This window comes from Stegostoma tigrinum, chromosome 17 (assembly GCF_030684315.1).
Source record: "Stegostoma tigrinum isolate sSteTig4 chromosome 17, sSteTig4.hap1, whole genome shotgun sequence".
NCBI classification, from domain to species: Eukaryota; Metazoa; Chordata; class Chondrichthyes; order Orectolobiformes; family Stegostomatidae; genus Stegostoma; species Stegostoma tigrinum.
In genome coordinates, this window is record NC_081370.1 from 58,539,502 (window position 1) to 58,561,954 (window position 22,453).

Below are 22,453 nucleotides of genomic sequence, written 5' to 3' on the forward strand. Positions count from 1 at the left end.
AATCTCAATAATTAAAAAAAGAGGAAAATAGGGCAAAAGATAATAGGAACTATGACCTGAAAATCAAATATATACTTGCTGGGTCATATACTCAAAGGAATTATACATTAGGAATTTGATTATTGGTTCACACTGAAATCAGATAGTCACTGCATATCAGAAGCATCATATTTGTGATGTAAATTGTACTATTTGCGTGCATTTAGACGCAAAACCTTGCATAATTTAGTTAGGTCTTGCACATAGCACTCCCTGATGAATTCCAGAAAAAGCAAAATGAACATTGAGACTTGTGGTGAAGCTAAAGATAGTCCTTACACAATGTGCAAGCAGAGACGATAGTTATGTTTGCCTATTTCGACTTCTTTTCCACAATGGCTACTGAAGAAATGGCACTAAAGAGACAGACCAAGCATTTTAAACACTTACCACATCCTTGGCTACTAATGATCTGGAAATCAACTGCACAAAGAATATATAATCTTGCAACCAGCACAAATTTATCTGTCACACAGTCTAACACCATATCATACTCAGATTTAGTGTCATACTCTTAGCTATTGCTTCAATCTTCATTATTCATAAAACAATGGAAAATCCTAAAGATGTTTAAACCTGGATAAAGTAGGTGACCCAACTAATGGTGCATAAAAAGATTTCAGAATCACCCACTGAAACATTTTTTTAACTCATTCATGTATATAGGCAACACTGGCTGGGACAGGATTTATTATACATCATTAGCTGACCCTGCGGTAGTGGTGGTGGTGAGTTGCCTTCTTGAACTGCTACACAGTCCATTTGCTGAAGATACACTCACAATGACTTTAGGGGAGGACTTCCAGAATTTTGATCTAGCGACAGTGAAGGAACAGCAATCAATTTCCAAGTTAGGATGGAGTAAGTGGCTTGGAGGGGAACTTACATGTGATGGTGTTACCATGTATCTGCTGTGCTTGCCCTTCTGGCAAACGTCTGCAGTGCATCTTATCAATGGCACACATTGCTGCTGTTGAGCATCAATGGTGGAGGAAATAAATGTGGTATCTAGGATTGGGCTGCAGTGTACTGCATGGTACCACATTTCTTGGGTGTTATTAGAGCTGGGTCATCACATTCCAACTCTTCCAATAAATCCAGCATTCTGATCTGCAGACCTCAGCTCGAATCCAATCATTGTTTTTTTTTCCAATCATTCACAGGATGTGGGTGGTCGCTGGCCAGGCAGCAGTTGTTGCCCATCCCTAATTGCCCAGAGTACAGTTAATAGTCAACCACATTGCTGTGGGTCTGGAATCACATGTAGGCCTGACCAGCAGTTTCCTTCCCTAAAGGACATTAGTGAGCCAGATGGGTTTTTCTGACAATCGACAATAAATTTGCGGTCATCATTGGATTCTTAATTCCAGGTATTTATTGAATGCAAATTCCACCAATTGCCATGGCGAGATTCAAACCTGAGTCCCCAGAACATTAATCGCTGGATTATCAGTCCAGTGAGAATACCACTGGGCCATCACCTCCCCTTTTTATGTGGAAGCTGCGAGTGGAATCTGAATTTATTAAAATCTGGAAGTGAAAACTACTCTAAGTGACAGTGACCATGACAAATATCATTGATTGGCAAAACTCACCTGGTTTTCTTATGTGTTGTGGGGAAGGGAATCTACGGTCTCCCCTACATGTGACTCGAGACTAAAGCAACATGATTGGCTGTTCCTTACACTCAAACATGTTGAGTTTCAGAAAAATTAAAGATGTGTTACAAATATTGTGCTCATCGATAACGGCTATATCCCACAATATAATAAAAAATACATTAAAACGCTCAAACTCTACATCGTCCTCCAATCGTTGTTGATAACAACTAAAGGTTTGACACTCTCTCAGCAACTGGAGGTTCAACGATAATGTCAACTTTTACCTTATTTTCTTTATTTTTCTACTTATTCTATGAAGGTCCGTAGTGTAATTTTTCAAACTTTGTTTCTTCCTTTTATCAATTCATACCCAAGTCTTTGTACTTTGATACCTTTGTACCTAAGATAATGCCAAAGAGATCTAAGATTATACACAGCAGGCCAAGCAGCATCATAGGAGCAGGAAAGCTGACGTTTCAGGCCTAGACCCTTTTCTGAAGAAGAGTCTAGGCCCGAAACGTCAGCTGATTTTCTGAAGAAAGGTCTAGGCTCGAAACATCAGCTTTCCTGCTCCTATGATGCTGCTTGGCCTGCTGTGTTCATCCAGCTCTACACCTTGTTATCTCGGATTCCCCAGCATCTGCAGTTCCTACTACCTCTAAGATTATACACTTTTCATTTTGTATTCCTGTACTTCTGTACTAGAGTACACATGATAGTTAAAACTAAATCTAAATCTAATAGGGCTCAAAAATATCTCAAAGGATACCAGAATACTGAATGAATCAAGATGTATTAACCAGACGTGGACAGAGGGCCTCAAATGTCCCCAGAAATCACCCTGCTGAGCACAACGGTTACAATGGCATTTTACCCAGGACATGATTTACCTGTAGTAGCTAAGGCAAACCTGGTTTAATTCCTTTTCCAGAAAAATCAAACAAACCAGGGGTTGCTGTCACTTGTTACAATTCTCTGACTTCCTTAAATCTCAATTTATAGCCTTCGCCACCTCAGGATTACTTCAAATACATTCACAGCAAAACCACAGGAGAACTACTAATATAATCCCATGTATTTTACATATGTATATTTCCTTAAAAACATGCAGTCAGTGGCCAGGAAATAAAGTATAGGCAGAAATCACCCTAGTTTTCATTTGAATATGTTATCAACAAGAACACCAAATGGTTAAATACACATGGACATTCTTGGAGAAATATACTCATTGTGACCACATACCCAAGACATTTGATGACTTGGCCTATATAGCCTTCCATAGGAATGAGTTCCACAGATTCACCACTGCCTGCCTGAAGAAATTCCTCCTCATCTCAGTTCCAAAGGGTCATCCCTTCGCTCTGAGACTGTGCTCTCGGGTCCTAGCCTCTCCAACCACTGGAAACATCTTCTCTAAGTCCACTTAACTAGTTCTATCAGAATTCTATAAGTTTTAATGAGAATTCCCCCTCATCCTTTTAAACTCCATCCAGTAAAGACTCAGAGTCCTCAACCATTCCCCACATCACAAGTGTAGAGAGGAACAGAGTTAATACTGAGTCCAATGTGAATCTTCTTCAGAACATAGCATTTCTGGCAGTATCTGTGAAGACAGAAACAGAGTTTCTCCAGCTTTTTCTATTTTCCTTTAAACGAATTAAATTTGAAGTAAAAAGCTAGTATCAGTAAAGATAGCCAACAGAAAACTAATGAATTCTCCTAAAAATTCCAATTTATGTTATTTAAGGCAGATAATCAGTCATCCTTGCTCTTTCTCGCGTGTATGTAACTCCAAACTGACAGCAATGTAGAAGATGCATAATTCCCTCTGATCTGCCCTAACAAGTTACTGAATGATATTCAAAAAGGCAATGCACCACCCCGACAAATATGCTTTGCGCATATAATCAATAAACACTTGCCTTAGCAATGATATTCACATGTCCTAAATGACAATAAAATTATCATCATGAAATTCCCAACATTAAAGTCCTGTATGTAAATATAGACCAGGGTATTTTGCACAGAAGACTCATCTCCTGACACACTAAAACCTTCCCACTATCTATTTAACAGACCAATATCCACACGTTAAATTAAGCAGCAAAAGACATTCATCGATATACAAAGGCTTTATTGTAAATATACAGTTTAGCACAAACACCGGTTTCTACCTTTCGCCTCTATTCCCCTTTCTCTTTCTAGACACCAACATACATCCCCTCTCACTCTTTGGTGAGCCACCAAATCATCAAACCATTAACTGATTAAACAGGAAAAAAAATTATAAGCACGGCCTGCAAAGAGTAATGCAGTAATAATAAAAAGAATGAAGGGCTCAATCAAAATGTTGTTGGGTGGGGAAACCAGTGCACCCCACAGACTGCAGTGCCTACTTCTCTCGAGAGGCACTGCTTAGTGGTCATTGTGGTCTCTCCACCGTTCTTTATTTTGAACACCACCACCAAATCACTCACTGTATCAATTTAACAATTAACAAATTACAAGCGTTCTCCATCATTATAATAAGAAAAGTGAAAGGGTAGGGAAAGAGGGAGGAGTTAAATTAAAATGGGGTGGTGGTGGGGAGCAGATAATGCACTACAGATAGCCAACACACCCCCTCCCCGCCGTCACCAACATGTGCTCCACCTTGCTTTTTTTCTCTTTGAAAATCCACCACAAAAATCACCGAGCTGATAAATTAAACCAAACAAGTTGCAGTCATTGTCCGCCAGAGCTAATGCAACATGAACAGAATAATAGTGCAAGGGTAGAAAGAGATGAAACCGAAAAAGGAAAAATAAAAAATGCAAATAAGATTGTTTTCCCTAGCCCCAAAGCATCATAACTAACTAAGCTTATTTGAAGAAAGCAACAAATGCTGGAGATCACAGCAGGTCAGACAACATCCATGTGGAGAGTCACCTAGACTTGAAATGTTAGCTTGCTCTCTCTCCACGGATGGTCTGACCTGCTGTGATCTCCAGCATTTGTCATTCTCAGTACAGATCCCAGCATCTGCAGTAATTTGCTGCTTATTTGAAGAAAGATATACTACCATTGGAGGAAATCCAGAGAAGGTTCACTAGGCTGATAAGAGGTTTGGAGATTGAGCAGTGTGAGCTTGTACTCATTGGACTTCAGAAGAAACAGAGGACACCTTATTGTTCAATAGGGCACTTAACAGGGTAAATGTGAAGAGGTTGTTTCACTTTGTTGGAGATTCAAGAATCAGAGGACATAAACTCAGAATAAGGGATCACACATTTAAGGCAGAGATGAGAAGGAATTCCTTTCTCTTACAGGATGGTGAATCTGTGGACTGCCGTAGTGCAGAATGCTTTTGTGTATGGGTCATTAATATATTCAAGGTTGCGATAGATTTTTAATTAGAAAGGGAATCAAGAGCTACAGCGAAAAAAAAATCAGATCTCATTGAATGCAAAGCAGACATGATGGGCTAAATGGCCTACTTCTTCTCATCTAATGAATTACAGCCTCATTTTATTGTATCCCAAATTAGATTGCAGCTACATGCATTATCTTTAAGAGGCAGGGACCTAGATGAGCTGCAGTTGTACTCTATAGATGCACGAGAATGTGCTTCCAATACAACTGTTGCAGATTATGGAAATGCACACATACATCCATCAGTGGTTTTGCACAGCAAATCTAACAGGAATATAAAGACACATTTTTGTCGTCACTAGATGCTGGGCAATATGGTGCTTCAAAACTTCCACCTGTTTTTCATTTCATTTTAAACAATGGACAATTTACCCCATCATGTACTAAATCAGATCCATGCAATTGGCATTTACAATTCACAGAAGACTTTGTTGCAACAGTTCCTAAATTTGTTCAGTTCAGAGGCTTTCTCCATCTGAAAACTACTGTATTGATATTTCAGTGGAAACTAGTCTATCAGGTGACCGTGACCTAGGAAGTGAGTTGAATTGCTCCAGAACATAAGGAGCTAAGGTATTTCTTCTGTACCCTGGTCACAAACAGGATTAGCCAAGGAAGCCTAGATTCTTGATGTGAATCTTGTTCCTTTCATTAGATCAATTACTTCTTTCCAGTTCCTGACAAATTGTTATCTGACATTTCTACATCTGATTAGGAATAAAGGTTTTAGTGTTTCTCACTTATTTCTGCTTCCTCAGCTGGAAGTACTGACAAAATTCACAGAAGGCAATGTCAAGGTTGACAAGAAGGCATAATCTTTCCACTATCTGAAACTGTATGTCAGTTAATCATGATTAGAGGACAATTTATTGATGTAATTAAATATCTTGCAAATGGCACACCGCCAAAGCGCGGAAAGTTCAGTATGCTGAGCTTAAATCTCAAATTCAATAAAAATGAAAATTTTGCAAAATAGTACCAGTGAATTACTTTGTTATACAGGGTATCAACTTTGGGACATCAGGCAGTGAGCTACCCATTGCAAGACTCATAGCTTCTGACCCGCTGTTGTAGCCATTGCACTTATGTGGCCAGTCCAGTTCAGTTTTTGGTCAGTAGTAGCCCCCAGGATGTTGATAGTGTGGGATTCAGTGATGGTAACATCTCTGGGTGATGAATGGTTTTGTTGAATTATGGCAGATTCTTGCCACTTAAGCCTGCTTATACAGTAAGCATTAGCTCACAGAACCAGCCTAGCACACACTTCAGTCCAGCTTCATAATTTCTTCGTCACAACCATTCTTAGGCAACAGGAAAAAATGCTTTTCAATCCTTTTCCAACCAGCTTTTGCACACATTTCAGTTTCTAACTACTGCATCCATCATACTTTGATCACATTTTATTTTTGAATTCACAGCCCCATTTTCCTTACTCGCCCAGCTGGTCTACTTTCAAACTCAGTTCCTGGATTACTTGGACAATGTTGTTTTTTTCTGTGAATTTTGCATAATCACAAGGCTGTTTGCAATTCCTGAAAAATCTAACTTTTTGTTTGGATGCCAGAAGTTACTGATTGTGATGCACTTGGAGGTATTTCTGATGCATAAAGCACTTTAAAATAAAGGTGGAACTTCCTTTCTAATATATCTGTGCAGCTTACTGCAGTTTTGAGTCAGCATCTGTGGAAAGACCTTCATTTTGCGTCTGTGAAAAATGTTGTTAGTTTTTTGTTAATCATTCATGGGATGTAGGCATCATTGGCTGGGCTAGCATTTCTGGTCTCTCCCACAAGAAGGTGGTGGTGGACTGCCTCTGGAAGTATTGCAATCCATTTGGTGTTTGTAGACCCACAATGCCACGAGGCAGATAATTCCAGGATTTTGAACCACTGACACTAAAGAAATGGTGACATATTTCGAAGTTAAGATGATGAGTGATGAGGGGAACTTGCAGGGGGTGGCATTCCCACATATCTGTTGCCCTTGTCCTTCTAGATGACATTGGTTGTGGATTTAATAGGTGTTATCTGAGGAGTCTTGGTGAATTTCTTTAGTGCATTTTGTAGATGGTGCTGCAACTGAGCATTAATGACGGAATGACTGAATGTTTGTAGAGGTGGTGCCAATCAAATCGGCAGTTTGTCACGGATGGTATAAAGTTTCCTGAGTAATGTTTTTGACATTCTTTGCTCTGTCTCATTTGGAAGTCTTAAAAGAGCCCTCCTATTGTACCACTGTGAATTTATAATATGAACATTAGCCGTCCTTAGAGTATCTCAAACTGTGTCTGAAATTCAAATGATGATGTCCTAGGACACGAGGCAAGGAACTACCACTCACCATGCATTTGCTATTGCTATTGTTTTATTACCATAAAAGGTAAAGAATGTTTGTCCAAAACATAAAAGATGAGCAATATCGCCCCTCAGGAGGGTGACCTCTCACCTCTCCCTCTCCTGTTATTTGGCAAATAAGATTGAAACCCAGGTCTGAGTTTTAAGACAATTTGATCAATCAGATATGGTTTGCTCTCTCATCACCTTTTTGTTCCACATAAATATAATTCAAAACAATTCCCTTATCCTTTTGTTTGTTCATATTAGGCAGACTACAGCAAGTACTCAGCCAGACTGTGTTTGCAAAACCCAAAATACATACTGTAGTTGTGGTGGACAGCATTTGCTGAACAATCCTGAAATGTTAATTTCTACACTAACAAGGAATTTAAGACAGTCAGTCAAGCTTTTAAAATGGATCGGCTATGCTTGTTAGAGGCAACATATATTCATACAAAGTGGCCCATTCTCTACAAGCAAAAGTAACATTATCAAGCCTCATGCCTTTAATTAATTTGAAGATTGGGAACCCACATTGCTTTTTCCATCACAACACCTTGAATAAAATAATCAATTTTCCAATCAATATGCAACATTTTCTCCTGGAGTAAAGACCGTTGAAGTTGTTTGAAATTTGGCATTCTACTATTTGCACTTAAAAAAATGCAAGACAAAATGCTTCAAGAACATGTCATTCTTTCTTCAGTAAAATATTACTCTACTTACTAATTCTCTTATACAGAGCAGAGATAAATCTGGGCCATTTGTTTAACCCGGGCATGGCTAAAGCTGAATGTTAGGTTAAGAAGTCTAACTAAGTTCACTCAGTAATAGCTCAAAGTATAGAACTGGTCACCTCAGAGCTTATTTTGCACACTCTGTTGTTCCATTTATACAAGAGGCACCAACCACTGTGTTCTGCAAAACAATAAAATCAAATTTACATTCTTACAGTCGGAGAACTACACAACACAGGAAGTGGCCATATGGCCCATCACACCTGTGCTGGTTCTCAAGAAACAATGACTGAATCATAGAATCATTTAGTACACAAGAGGCCCTTTGGTCCATCGACTCAGTTCCTACACTAGTCCCACTTCCCAACACTGTATCTATAGCTTTGAAAGTTATGACATTTCAAATTAGGCATATTGATAAGTGTTGTTGAAGTGCAACACTTGTTTCTGCTCCTTTCCTCTCACTTCCATCCAAGGCCCCTGACAATCTTTCCAAATCCCGCAGAGATTCACCTGCATTTCATCCAACCTCATCTATTATACCGATTGATCAGATGTGGTCTTGTCTACATCAGGGAGACCAAATGCAGGCTCGGGGACCAGTTTGTGGAGCATCTCTGCTCTGCACGTGCCAATCAACCCAACTTTCTGGGCATGATCCATTTTAACACCATGCCCCCCACCCCTCCCCTAGTGACATGTCCATCCTTGGCCTCCTCCACTGTCAGAGTGAGGCCAAATATAAACTGGAAGAACAACATCTCATGTTTTGCCTTGAGAGCTTACAGCCCAATGACCTGAATATTGACTTCACCAACTTCAAAATCTCTCCACCCCCAATCTATCTTCCGACTCGGCTATCCGCTCCACCCTTCTGACTGACCAAACAGAATAACCCCGACTTGCATCCACCTATCTCCATTTCACCTACCCTCCCACCCTCAGCCCCACCCCCTCTGTATTTATTTCTGGGCTATCCTCCCCCTTCCCAGTCCTGGAGGAGGATTTTGGCCCAAAACATTGACTTCCCTGCTCCTCAGATGCTGTCTGACCTGCTGTGCTTTTGCAGCTGTACATTTAATGATACTTCAAGTGTTCATATATGTACTTTTTAAAGGTTGAAAGATTACATGTCCCCATTGTCCTTCCAAACAGTGCATTCCAGACGGCCAGCATTCTCTGGGTGAAAAGGTCTCTCCTCAAATCCCCTCTAAACCTCTTACTTTTTACCTTAAAAGTGTATCCTCTTATTTCTGACCCCACAATGAAGGGGAACAGCTGCTTTCTATCCACCCTGTCCATGTCTCTCATTAACTTGCACGTCGATCAGGTATTACAATACCGCTAATGAATATCATTCATTCCGAAGTAGTGTTGCCAGTCTCTGTAACAAACTTTAATTGCATATGTAAAAGAGCTGGACAATCAAAGTCAAAAACCTGTGGTCCTTATCTTGTTTACATGGTCATGTTCCATAACATTCCATTAGTTACACTGGCCTCAAGAATTATTCTTGTGATTGGAAAGGAAGACCCACCATAGCAGTAGGCATTAGTCACAATATTCCAGAACCCACTGGATTCCAAAGGATTGGAAATCCACTAATATGACGGCCCTGATACAAGGAGCAGGTTTGAATAGGCTGATTAAAATACCAAAGACAATCAAACAATGAACCGTTTTGTGAAAGGGAAAAATTTGGACAAATTTGTTAATGTTCTTTGGGTATATAACAAAGAGAGTTGATACAAGGGAACCAGTACATGTAGTACATTTGGATTTCCATCAGCATTCAGAAAGGTTACAGGTACAAAATATGAGCTCACAGTATTAAGGTAAAGCATTACCATGGATTGAGAATGTGTTCATATAGAAGGCAGAGAGACGAATCTATTTCAGGTGGTGAAGTCATAACTTGTACAGCTTCAGAAAGATCAGTCCAAGGGCATCAATTATTTGCCATCCACATAAATAACTTGGAGGAGGGGACAGGTCATACGCAGGAAAATAGGTGGAGGGGGACTGAGGATGAAGTGGGATTCAGGGCTGAGTGCAACAAATGGGATAATATGGAACTGAGAGACATGGATAAAGGAGGATTGAGGAGAAAGTGGGATTTATGGATATGAGTGAACAGAATTGATGAGGTGTTCGGGTTGAGGGGTATGAGTGGAAAAGGACTGCAGAGAACGTGGGACTGAGGGATATGAGTGGAGGGCGATGGGGCATAATGTCAGATTGAGCAATATGGGTGGAAGGGAATGGTGGAGAAGGTAGGATTAAAGGGCACGGCTGGAGGAGTGGGGGTGAGCGAGGTTTAGAGAGAATCTCCCCAGATATGGCAAAACTGAGGGATATGGGTAACGAGACAGTGTGACAGAGAGAGGGCTTTAGGGAGACCTTCCCAGATACAAGAGTAAAAGAGAGGGAGAGGGGTTCGGGAGACTTTTCCAGATACAAGTGAGAGTGTGTGAGAGAGGGATGTCCAAACTGGACAATGGTACAAAAACAGGTGACATTGTGAGGAGGACATAAGGAACATGTGAGGGGACATAGATAGGTTGAGTGAGTGGGCTAAACTTGGTCAGATGGCAATTTAATGTCAGAAAGTGTGATGTCTCGCACTTTGTAGGAGGGATCAAAAGGCAGATTTAATTTTAAATTGGGAGAGACTCCAAAAAAGATATGTGCATGAAACTCAAAGGTTAGCATGTGAAGGCTCAGCAATCATAAAGAAAGGAAGTGGAAATCTGACTTTTATTCCTAGGAGGTTGGATTTTGAAAATATGGAATTGTTGTTCCAACTGATCAAAACATTGGCGAGGCCAAACGTGGAGTATCGTGCACTGTGTTAGTTTGTATATTTAAGAAAATATGTACTGGTTTTGGAGGCAGTTCAAAAGAGATTCAGGCTTATTTCTGGATGAAGGGGTTCACTTATCAAGAGCCGGCCAAGCAGGTGAGGCCTTTATTCATGAGAGTTTAGAAGAATCAGGGGTGATCTTATTGAAACATACAAGGTTCTGAGACAGCTTGACAGGGTAAATGTTGAGGAAATGTTTCAATTAGTCAGAGAATTGTGAACTAGGAGATATAGTACAGAATACGGGATGCCAGTTTAAAACTTAAATAGAAAGGAATTTCTTCTTCTTGGATGGTGAATATCTGGAATTCTCAACCCCAAAGAAGTGTGGAGGCTAGATCACTGCAAGTATCTAAAAGACATCTTCCATCAAGTAAGTGGAGCTGCGGGACAGAAATCTTAAAATTCAATCTAATAATCGTAACAAAAATGGTGTTTGATATATTTTGCAAAAAAAATTCCACTGTGTCCTGATGCATTCTGCAAGAGTTGTCCGACTCGGGAAAATAAATTATTCAATGGAGTGAAATGTGACTGGTGAGAATAAACAGCTCATTTGTCATCAGCTTGGAGTTAATGTTTTTCCGAATCGTGTTTGATCTTTGAAATATCAGGACAGCATTAAGACGAGCTGAGGTCCTGGACAGATCAGTCATGATCTTGTTGCAGGCTCGAGGGGCTGAACGGCCTATTCTTTGGTTCTTTTGTACAGTCAAGCTATCTCTATCTGTTCTGAGTCACAGAACAGGTGTAATTGTAAATCCCATTTCCCCATAATATGCAATCGCATCAGAACTTTTGTTTTCTCTACTGTTTTGCATTATGTGGGCAAGTGTTCAGGACTGGCTGCCCAACTAGTGGCTAAATCTTATTAAAGCATTCAGATGCCCTAATTGTCACCGTTCAAATCCAGCCCCATAAAGGTGTTCTTACCACAATCGCATCAGAAACTTGGTCATTTCATTTCACATGAAGCATTCATATTAAGCGTGGCATGGTGGCTCAGTGGCTACCACTGCTGCCTCATGGCGCCAAAGACCTGGGATCAATTCCAGTTTTGGGTGACTGTGTGGTGTTTGCGTTTTCTCCCTGTGTCTGTTTGGAGTGTCAAGTGGACTGATCATGGTAAATGCAGAGAAAGGCTAGGGAGCTGGGTCTCAGCGTGATGTTCTTTGGAGGGCCAGCGCAGACTCAATGGGCCAAATAGTGTCTGTCTGTATTTGTAGGGATTCTATGAGCTTGAAGAGAGGAGCATCACTTTTGTGCTCGATTCCAATTTCTCATCACCTACGTGCTGTTACCCAAATTGGTTCACCATACAGCAATGCCTTAATTTGAAAATGTTTATTCATCCTTGCTTTCAAAGTTGTCCCTGGACTGGCCCCTCCCTTTCATCTCCTTTAGCCCAACTGCACCTAAAAATCATCATCCTTCTCCACTGTTGGCCCCAGTAGTCAGTGTTCCATTGTTTCATTGTGACTGAGCCCCCAGTTGCCCAGATGGCATGATCTGGAATTCCCTCTCTACACTATTCTGACTCTTAATCTCATTTTCCTTCAAGCCAACCTTCAAAACCTTTCTCTTTGACCAAACACTTGGTTATCTGACTTAATATATCCCTAATATGGCCTGGGATCACATTTTGATTCATAAAACCCCTGCTGTAAATTGCCTTGAGATGTTTTATTACACAAAGGTGCCATGTAAATGTGTTATCATAGAGGTGCAATGAAAAAAAAAATTCCATGTGGGAAAGAGCACTGAAATAACGCATTGTTTCATTTCATCTCTCCTGATACAATTAACAAACTGAAAAATGATGGTCAAACATGTTAGCTTATGTTTCAGGTCAACTACTTTATTTTTATGCAGGTTTCTCATTGAGTCTGTTCCTCTGTACAGATGCTGCCTGACCTCCTGAGGGTTTACAGCAATCTCTGGCTTCAATTCAAATTTCCAGCATCCACTGTATTTTGTTTTTGTACACAGAGTCACATAGCACGGAAAGAGACTCTTCAGTTCAACCGGTCCATGCCAAACATAAACCCAAACTAAACTAGTCTGACCTGCCTGCTCCTGGCCCATTTCCCTCCAATCCTTTCCTATTCATGGACTTATCCAAATGTCTTTTCAACATTGAAATTGTGTTTATGTCCACCTCTTCCTCAGAAAGCTCACTGCACACATGAACCACCCTCTGTGTAAAAAAAAAATTGCCGCTCATGTCTTTTTTTAATCTCTCTCTCCCCACTCACTTTAAAAAAATGATACCCCTAGTCTTGAAATCCCTCTTCCTAGGGAAAAGACATTTACCATTAACCATATCCATACTCCACAAGATTTTATAAACTTCTGTAGTGTCAGCTCAAAAACTCCTACACTCCAGTGAAAAAAGTCCCAGCCTTTCTTTATAATTCAAAACTTCCATATCTGGCAACATTCTGGTTAATCTCCCCAACTTAATAATATCCTTACTATAACTGAGCGGCCAGAACACACTGCAGTACTTCAGAAGAGACCTCATCAATATCCTGTACAACCTCAACATGACTTCCCAATCCTATGCTCAAAGGATTATTAATGAAGGAAAGCGCACTAAATGCATTTTTGACCACCTTGTCTATATATGACAAAAGCTTCAAAGTATTATATACACAAACCCCTAAATTGGCTTACTTTCTCTTTCTCTCTCAATGTTTCCAGGATTAGTTGTAGAACTGATCCCACTTGCATAAATCTCCATCTTCATTCATTTTATGTTTTCAGATGTGCAAATTGCCTTTCTGCAGCTATTCCATGTTCTTGTGGAATCGAGCTAGCAAGTTTAATTTAATGTTTTTTTTCCCCTCTTGGTCCATAGCTATTTGGCAGTCAAACTCTAATTGGGCTCTTCTCTGGCTGAGTACTATTCATGAAGCCCCTGTTTATTTTCCACATGAATGATGATTGAGATTTGTTGCCAGACGCTTTCTGTGGACTTTCATCTCATTGATTTGAAAGATTGTATTTGGCTGTGTCTATAAAACAATCAATGCCAAATTAATTCCATTTCATGTGAGACTAAAATGTTGCTCTATGAAGTTCGTGTTGGAGGGAAACAAGACAAAGAAGGAACTCTTGGAAACGAAAGCTATTTTCTCAGATAGAAGATGCATACTTGGCTGAGTGGAAATGGCTGGGAGCAATGGAAACTATCTAGTGGAAAGCGACAAGATTAACACTGTGTGTTCATCCATTCAAAATTTACCCAATTTTATTTTTGGGAAAGGCATAGAATGGATAGTTAATTGGATGTCCTAAATTTCACATTGAGTGAGTGTGTTTGTACCCAAAATTTCTATTGCAAATTACTTTAGCATCATTTTACACATGGAGATTGGATTTAAATTAAACATCGTCAATTTGTATGGCACACTGAATATAGGTCACTGGACCAGAACTAGGCCATTTGGATCTTTAGATTTGCTCTAACATTCAATACAGCCATGGCTGATTTGATTGTGTTCTCAGCTCCAGCCTCCTTCTATTCCCTTCCCGTAACACTGACTCCCTTGTCTATTAAACAACAACCTATCTTTCAACCTTGAATAACCTTCAGTTAGGATATTCCATATTCTAATAATTCTTTTGAGAAAAGATATTCTCCTCACCTCTGCTTTAAAAGGGAAACAACTTATTCTTAAATGATGTTCCCTTGTTTTAATCTCCAACAGCAGGAGTGGAGGCTGGTACAATTACAACATCGAAAAGGCATCTGGGTGGGTATAAGGATAGAAAGGGTTTAAGAGTAATATGGCAAATGGGACCAGGTCAGATTGGAATGGCTGGTTGGCATTGATGAATTAGACTGAAGGGTCTGCTTTCATGCAGTATGATTCTATAAAGCAGTATTGTGATTGTTGTTGATTTCAATTACCCTTGGGTAGACTGGGAAAAAGGTAGAGTGTGGAGCACAAAATTCCTGCAATTGCCCAGGAGAACATTTTGGAACAGTACAATTTCAATCCTGCTGGGAGGAAGCGGTGCTGGATCTAGCTATAGGAAATGAAACAGGACAAGTGGAAAATGTCAGAGTTGGGGAGCATTCAGGAAATAGTGATCATAACATAAGAAGGTTCAATAATAAGTCGGAAAAGGATAAAAATCAAGCAATGAGTAAGGTCCCAAACTGGGAAAGGGAAAGTTTTAGGGATCTTAAATTTGAACTAGAGGATGTTAATTGGAAATGCATTTAGGTGGATAAAACAGTGGATGAAAAATGGTAGAATTTCAAAAGAAAAATGATGAAGTATGTACAAGCTAGTTACATATCTAAGAAATAAATATGTGGTATCCAAAGCTATAGTACCTGGATGTCCAAAGATATTGATGAGAAAATAAGAAAGAAAGAAAAAAAAAGTCTTATGCTGCATACCAGTACAGTAATAGCAATAGAAATCAGGAAAAATATCTCCAATGTAGTAGAGGGGCTCAGGCTGGAATAAAGAAGGCTAAGAGGAAGCAAAAGGAAGGGATGACAGGCTGCACAAAAACAAATGCCAAAATGTTCTCCAAACGTATTAATTGTAAAAAGTTGGTAAAGGATAGAACGGGGCCCATAAGTAAAAAGCAGGGTAATCTTCTCACTGAAGCAAAGGATATGGCAGAAGTATGAAATGTATACTTTTCCCCAGGTAGGCAGAGGAAGCACTTCAGTGATAGCCTTGAAAGGCTTCGCTGCTGAAGTGCAGCATTCCCACAGACACCTAGGAATCACTGGCCCAAGACTGTCCACACTGGAGGAGCAGTTTCTGGGAAGGCAATGCAAGATTGACATCAGGAAAACACGGGAACCAGGTGAAAACAGTGCAAGGAGTTAGCTGCCACACCAACGCTCCTCCCACCCCTTCCCATGACCACGTTTCGCCCCAAGTGTGGCAGAGCCATGGGAGACACATCAGACTGCACAGCCACTTACAGACTCACCCAGAGAGTGGAGGAGGGTCGTCCTCATCTGCGAGGGACTACCAATGATGACGACTTTGCTTCTGTCTTTACCAAATTACAAGATATTGATAATGGCCCAGTTGAAAGTGGGTGTTGAGCAACTGAGCAGTATATAGTGAAAGATAAACAAAAGGTGCTAAAAACGCTGGCAGCACTCCAGGTGGAGAAGTCGCCAGGCCTGGATGGGATGTATCCTGGATTACTGAGGGAGGTAAAAGCAGCAAATCTCAAAGCCACTGAAAGAAATATTCCAGGCCTGTCTGAACACAGGATTAGTCCCAGGGGTCTGTAGGATTACAGATGTCCCACCGTTGTTTAAGGGCAAAGGATAACCCAGGGAACTACAGCCCTGTCAGTTTGACATAGATAGTAGGAAAATTGATAGAGGCAGTAACACGGGATAAGTTAAATGTACATATAGAGGAAAATAAGCTAGTACAAGTCAGTCAACATGGCTTTGTCAAGGGTAGGTTATGTCTGACAAAATTTAATTGAGTTCTTTGACAAAGTGACACAGGCAGTGGATAACGGTGTGCTGTGGATATTGTATATTTATACTTTCATCAAGCATTTAATAAGGTGCCACGTGGCAGCTTGGTTAGCAAAGTAGGAATGTTTGGAATTGATGTCCTCGGCAGCATGGATTAGACATTGAGTAAAAGTAGGAAACAGAGGGTAAGTACAGATGGACATTTGTCAGACTGGAGACAAGCTGAAAGCAGTGTTCTCCAGGGGTTGGTGTTGGGACTCTTGCTTTTTCTGATTTCTGTAAATGATTTGCAGATGAACATTGAGGGCAAAATCTCTAAATTTGCAGATGATACTAAAATGGGGAGAATCTAAATGACTTCAGAGGGAAATTGACAAATTGCTCAAATGAGCAGATACCTGGCAGATGAAATTCAATGCAAACAAATGTGACACAATGCATTTTGGTAGAAGAAACGCAGAGAGACAGTACAGGCTCAATAGTACAACTCTGAGGGGAATACAGGTGCAGAGGGAACTTGGGGTTCATGTGCATAAGCTCTGAAGGTGGCCAGGCAAGTAGAAGCAATCGTTAAGAAAGCTTGTAGGAGCCTTGGGTTTATAAAACAGGGATATAGAGTATAAAAGCAAGAGTGTAATGCCACACCTTTACAAATCTTTGCTCAGACCACATTTGGAGAATTGTGGTCAGTTCTTGGTAAAGCCCTGGAGAAAGTGAAAAGGATATGTACTAGAATGATGCCAGGAATGAGGGGTTTTAGAAAAAAAGGAAAGATGAGTGAAATTGTGTTTATTCTCCTTGCAGGAGAGAAGGTTAAGAGGTGACCTTACTGAAGAGTTCAAATTTATCGACAATTTTGGCAGGGTAAAGAAGTATGTTCTCTTTCTCCTAGTTGGTATGTCAGTAACCAGTTCTGAGGAAGGATCATGGATCCAAAACGTTAACTGATTTCTCGCTACAAATGCTGCAAGACCTGCTGAGCTTTTCCAGTAATTTCTGTTTTTTGTCACAATTTCAGGATGGTCAACAAAAGGGCTAGGAGTAAGATAAGGAGAAACTTTTTTGCGCAGAGTTATTAGGATTTGAAATGCACTGCCTAGGAGAGTGGTAGATGCAGATTTCATTGGAGGTTTCAAAAGAGAGCTGGATATATATCTGAAAGAGATTAATTTAATGGGTGACTGACATGTGTTTGGAGAATGGGACAAGTAGGTAGGGTGCCAGTTCAGACATAATGGTTCAAATGGCCTCCCTCTGCTCTGTAAAAAATCTGTTTCTATGGAATTTAGCTATATTACATTCAATCCCTTATCCATATAATTGATATTGTTTGTAAACAGTTGAGGATGCAGCACTGATCCCTTTGACCCTAATGACAACTTGACAAACCAAAAAAAATCCATTTATCCCTGTTCTCTGCTTCTTGTTAGCTAACTAATCTTTTACCATTTATGTACTGCCTTTATAGGTGCACCATAGAAAGCATTCTATCTGGACGCATCACAGCTTGGTATAGCAACTGAGATAATGGGAACTGCAGATGCTGGAGATTCCAAGATAATAAAATGTGAGGCTGGATGAACACAGCAGGCCAAGCAGCATCTCAGGAGCACAAAAGCTGACGTTTCGGGCCTAGACCCTTCATCAGAGCCTCTGATGAAGGGTCTAGGCCCGAAACGTCAGCTTTTGTGCTCCTGAGATGCTGCTTGGCCTGCTGTGTTCATCCAGCCTCACATTTTATTATCTTGGTATAGCAACTGCTCTGCCCAGGACCATAAGGAACTAGAGGGTCGTGAACCTGACCCAGTACATCACTCAAGTCAACCTTCCTTTCATTGTCTCCATCTACACTTCTCACTGCTTTGGAAAGGCAGCTAATGAAGACACCTCCCACTCCAGTTATAATCTTTTCCAACCTCTTCCATCAGGCAGAAGAAACAAAAGCTTAAAAACACACACTGGCTGTTTGTAGATTTCTGAATGGTCCTCTCAAAATTGAAATCTAATGTTGATCTTGCTTCTCGTGGACCTTCTCTGCAACCATAACTTTGTATTCCTCACTTTGTTCTATGAATGGTATCAGATTTTATAAACTTTATTCTTTGTATGGTATGGTCTGCCTGTACTGCAAGCAAAACAAAACTTTTCACTGTACCTAGGTACATGTGACAAAAATAAACCAAATCAAGCTTCTATTTAGATTGCAACTTTATTGTAATAATTGGGTGGATTAAATTTGCCCCTTTGAAATCCACGCTGTTACGCCCTACAAATAATTAGAAAGTGACACCTACCAGGTAATAGGGGTGACAGCATGGGGACACAGCTGTAAAATATCAAGACAGGTTTTAATCTAAATTGAAAAACACTGACCTGGTCTATATTCCACAATAAAATATATTGGAATCACCAGAGTTTTAACAAGTCTCTGGCTGCATTCTGAATTTCTATGGTTCAGACTTGTAGGGTATGAATGCACCAGAAAAATAGGAAGAAAAGTAGGCCATTCAGCCCCTCAAGCCTGCTCCACCATTCGAGACTGTGGCCGATCAGCTATCTCAATGTTAAACTCCCATAATGTGCCAAGATCCTTTGTTATCATTCGTAATAAGAAAAGTATTGATCTCTGTTTTGAACATTCTTGTGTAGCCCTCTGGGATAGAAAATAACAAAGATTTTTCACTCACTTCGCAAAAGAATTCCTCCTCATCTCAGTCCTGAATTACTGGTCCTTTATTCTGAGCATACAGGCCCAGTGTCCTCCGTATCTCCTCATAAGACAGTTTCACAATCCCAGGAAACGGTTTAGTGAACATTTGCTGCACTGTGGCAAGCAGATCTTTCATCAGGCAAGGACGCCAAAACAGCACACTATATTTCAATTATATGCCAGGTAAAAACTTATAGAAACCTACTAAAGCCTTTAAATTTCTAACAGGGTAAATGCAGGAAGGATGTTCCCAATGACCAGCAAGTTAAGAACCAAGTTTAAGGATTTGGTGTAGGCTATTTAGGATTGGGATGAGGAAACAGTTCTTCACCCAGATGGTGCTGAATTCTCTGTAGAATTCTCTGCCATAGAAAGTGGTTGAGGCCAAAATACTGACTGTTTACAAGAAGGAGTTACTTATTGTTCTTTAGCCTAAAGGGATCAAAAAGGGTACAGAAGAATACAGGAAAAAGGTATTGAATTAGATCTTCAGCCATGGTCATGTTGAATGATGGACGAGACGGCCTACTCCTGCTATTATGTATGCTTCTGTATTGGTGCAGTCTCACCAGTATCCTAATATAGCAGAGGAAAAACCTCTTTACTCTATATTCAAATCCTATTGCAATAAAGGCAACTTGCCTTTTTCAAATTGCTTGCTGCACCTGTCAGTGATTACAATAATACACCTTGGTCCCCTTGGATATCAACACTTTCCAATGTCTTAACAGTTCACATTCCTAAGATATGGATCTCAGAACTAGTGAACACTATATGCCTGAAACAGAGTCACTAATACATAAGGTCATTTTATTAACCCCTCAGGTACTGTCAGCATCATCACAGTAAAATTAGAATGGACTCACCTCCACATATTACAATCCAGAATTACGAAACAGAAGTTAGTTATGAACAGTAAATTCTACCAGACTTCTTCAAGAGTATGAGAATTGTTTGTTTTTTTTCTGTACCTTGCTGACGATTTTCTGTTCCAAAATAGTCAGCGACAATTACATTAACTTTGCTATAACAAATAATGACAATTTATTATTTCCTATTCATCACTTGGCATTATTTAATGCCTGCAAAATAATCCATTGTCCTTCAAGTCTGGACACAACTATTCAGCAAGCTTAGGCACTTCTACATTGTTAGAACAAAAATCAATGAGATTGTGTACACAATAGAGTCATAGAATCATACAACGGTTTGATTTTATAAGGAAAGGCTGGGGCTTTTTTTTAAAAAAAGATACTGTCCAACATCAGTGAGCTGGAGAGTTTCACAGTTTACCCAGTTTAGTAATTGGGAGATTAACAGAACAGAAAAATGACCATGTCCTATCACTTTTCGTTTGGCCTCCAAACACTGGTAGCACATTATTTCAATTTTTTTTTGCAAAAGTGGGAATGCACCATTTTGACAAATTGCTGATCACAGTGCCCAAGTTGAAATACTTTACCCAGTACGTTTCCACTCACTCACAATATATGTCTCAAAATCAGTGATGCCACCTCCTGCAGTTGCATTGCTAAGATCAGCTGCCCTATTTGGCTCACAGAATTAAAACATAATTCTATTACATCAGCCTTGACTCAATGGTGGTTATCTCACCTGTCAATCTGGGGAAACCTGGGAGAATGATGTAGACTGAAATTACAGTGCAGAACTGAGGAATTGCTACAGTATCACTGATACAGTCCTTTGGTTAAACCACTGCCTTGTCCCTTGCATGGACAGTAAAGCTTCCAGATCAGCATTTCAAAGAGTAATAGGGTATCTGGACAAATATTTTCCTCTCAAACAACATGACTATTATTTGATAGTTTATCATAATGTTCTTTGTGGGAGTTTGTTGTACAAATTAGCAGCCACTTTCCTAATTTACCACTGTTGATGCACTTCAGAAATAACCAACTGGCTGTAAAATGTTTTGATATGCCCTATGGCTGTGAATAACACAACAGAAACTTTCGTCTTTCTTACTCTGCAAGCTTCTGCTATTTGGAAGAAGAGGCTACGTCTCGGCAGTGTAACTGTGAGAACAATAAAGTCACTGACCATCAGCCAAACTACAGGGAAAAAAATTGTAGAAGTGCCCAGTGGCACTGTATGTAAAGAAATAAGCATGAAATGAAACAGGAAGGAAGAGACACTACAACAGCCAGTACACAAGATTAAGGAGGGATTGGTAAGTGGATACAGCTATGCCTGCATGGTTTATGGCAACATTTGCAACCTTCTTGGCTTACTACCTTGCAATCCTTCCAAAGGATGCATTATTTTGCATTTGATGCACATAAAATGATATGAAATCAATCTCAGTGAGTGCCAGTGTTGTATCCAAAGGTTGATTCCATCAAAGCCACAGCTAACAAATCATATTAGCTCTTAAATCATGAAATGTTTCCAATGACCCATTTCCACCCAAGATTTACAGACAGTTTGAAGAATGCCATTTAACTTATGAAACTTGTATATAGTGTTAACCAAGGCTTGCTTGTTAAAATTATCAACCATGTATTCACAGGGTACGCTGCATGATACTTTACCTGAGATCAGACTCGTGGATGGACAGGATGACCCCAGAGGTCAAAATGTTTTGTTGGACTGTGGCTACAATTGTGAACTCGCTTTTATTTCTAAGCAGCTGAATCACTTTCTCCGCAACGTGTGGAGCCGCCTGTATCTGTCTCTCCACATCTGAGGGAAAACAAGTACAAATCAGTCACAACACAAGCCATATGACGCAGCCATCCAACACTATTCCCCTGACATCCCCCACTGATGATCTCCTCAGGACGCTCTGAGTAAAGCTCTCTATTTTACTTCCCAACATTTGGAAATAATTAGCATTTATCTGTTCAGCAACCACATCTCCAAATGCATTTGTGAATATATTGTGCAAAGCTCAACATCAAATAATAAAATTCAAAGGCCTTTGCACAAATCTGTAACATAGGAACACAGAATGAGATGAGTTGATGAATCAATTCTTAGGTGGCATTCAGAAAACAATACACAATGAAGGAATATTTGCATGTTTTATTCAGGAAATTCAGTCTTCATGAGTTATTGTCATATGAAAGCATGTAAAACTCTTCACCAATAGTTCCAAGTGATTTTTTTTAAAAATTGGTCGGATGTAGTCAGGGAGTCATTCCAATTTTCAAATCAAGAATTCCTTTGTCAAACTTTGCAGCCAGTTTGTTTAAAGATGACACATCAGCTTCTCATTTGCGTCAACACAGAGTGATGTCTGGAAAATTTACACTTATTG

At 40.0% G+C, this 22,453-nt stretch overlaps 1 protein-coding gene across 6 annotated transcripts in view; it reads right to left on the minus strand.

The window, feature by feature from the left end:
* LOC125459556 (protein kinase C-binding protein NELL1-like) overlaps positions 1-22,453 on the minus strand; it is an 858,388-nt gene that overhangs the window by 830,199 nt on the left and 5,736 nt on the right. For all 6 annotated transcript variants that reach the window (XM_059652179.1, XM_059652176.1, XM_059652181.1 and 3 more), the window contains one exon: positions 21,726-21,876. In XM_059652179.1, coding sequence (XP_059508162.1) covers positions 21,726-21,876 — 151 coding nt within the window. The remainder of the gene's footprint in view (positions 1-21,725; positions 21,877-22,453) is intronic.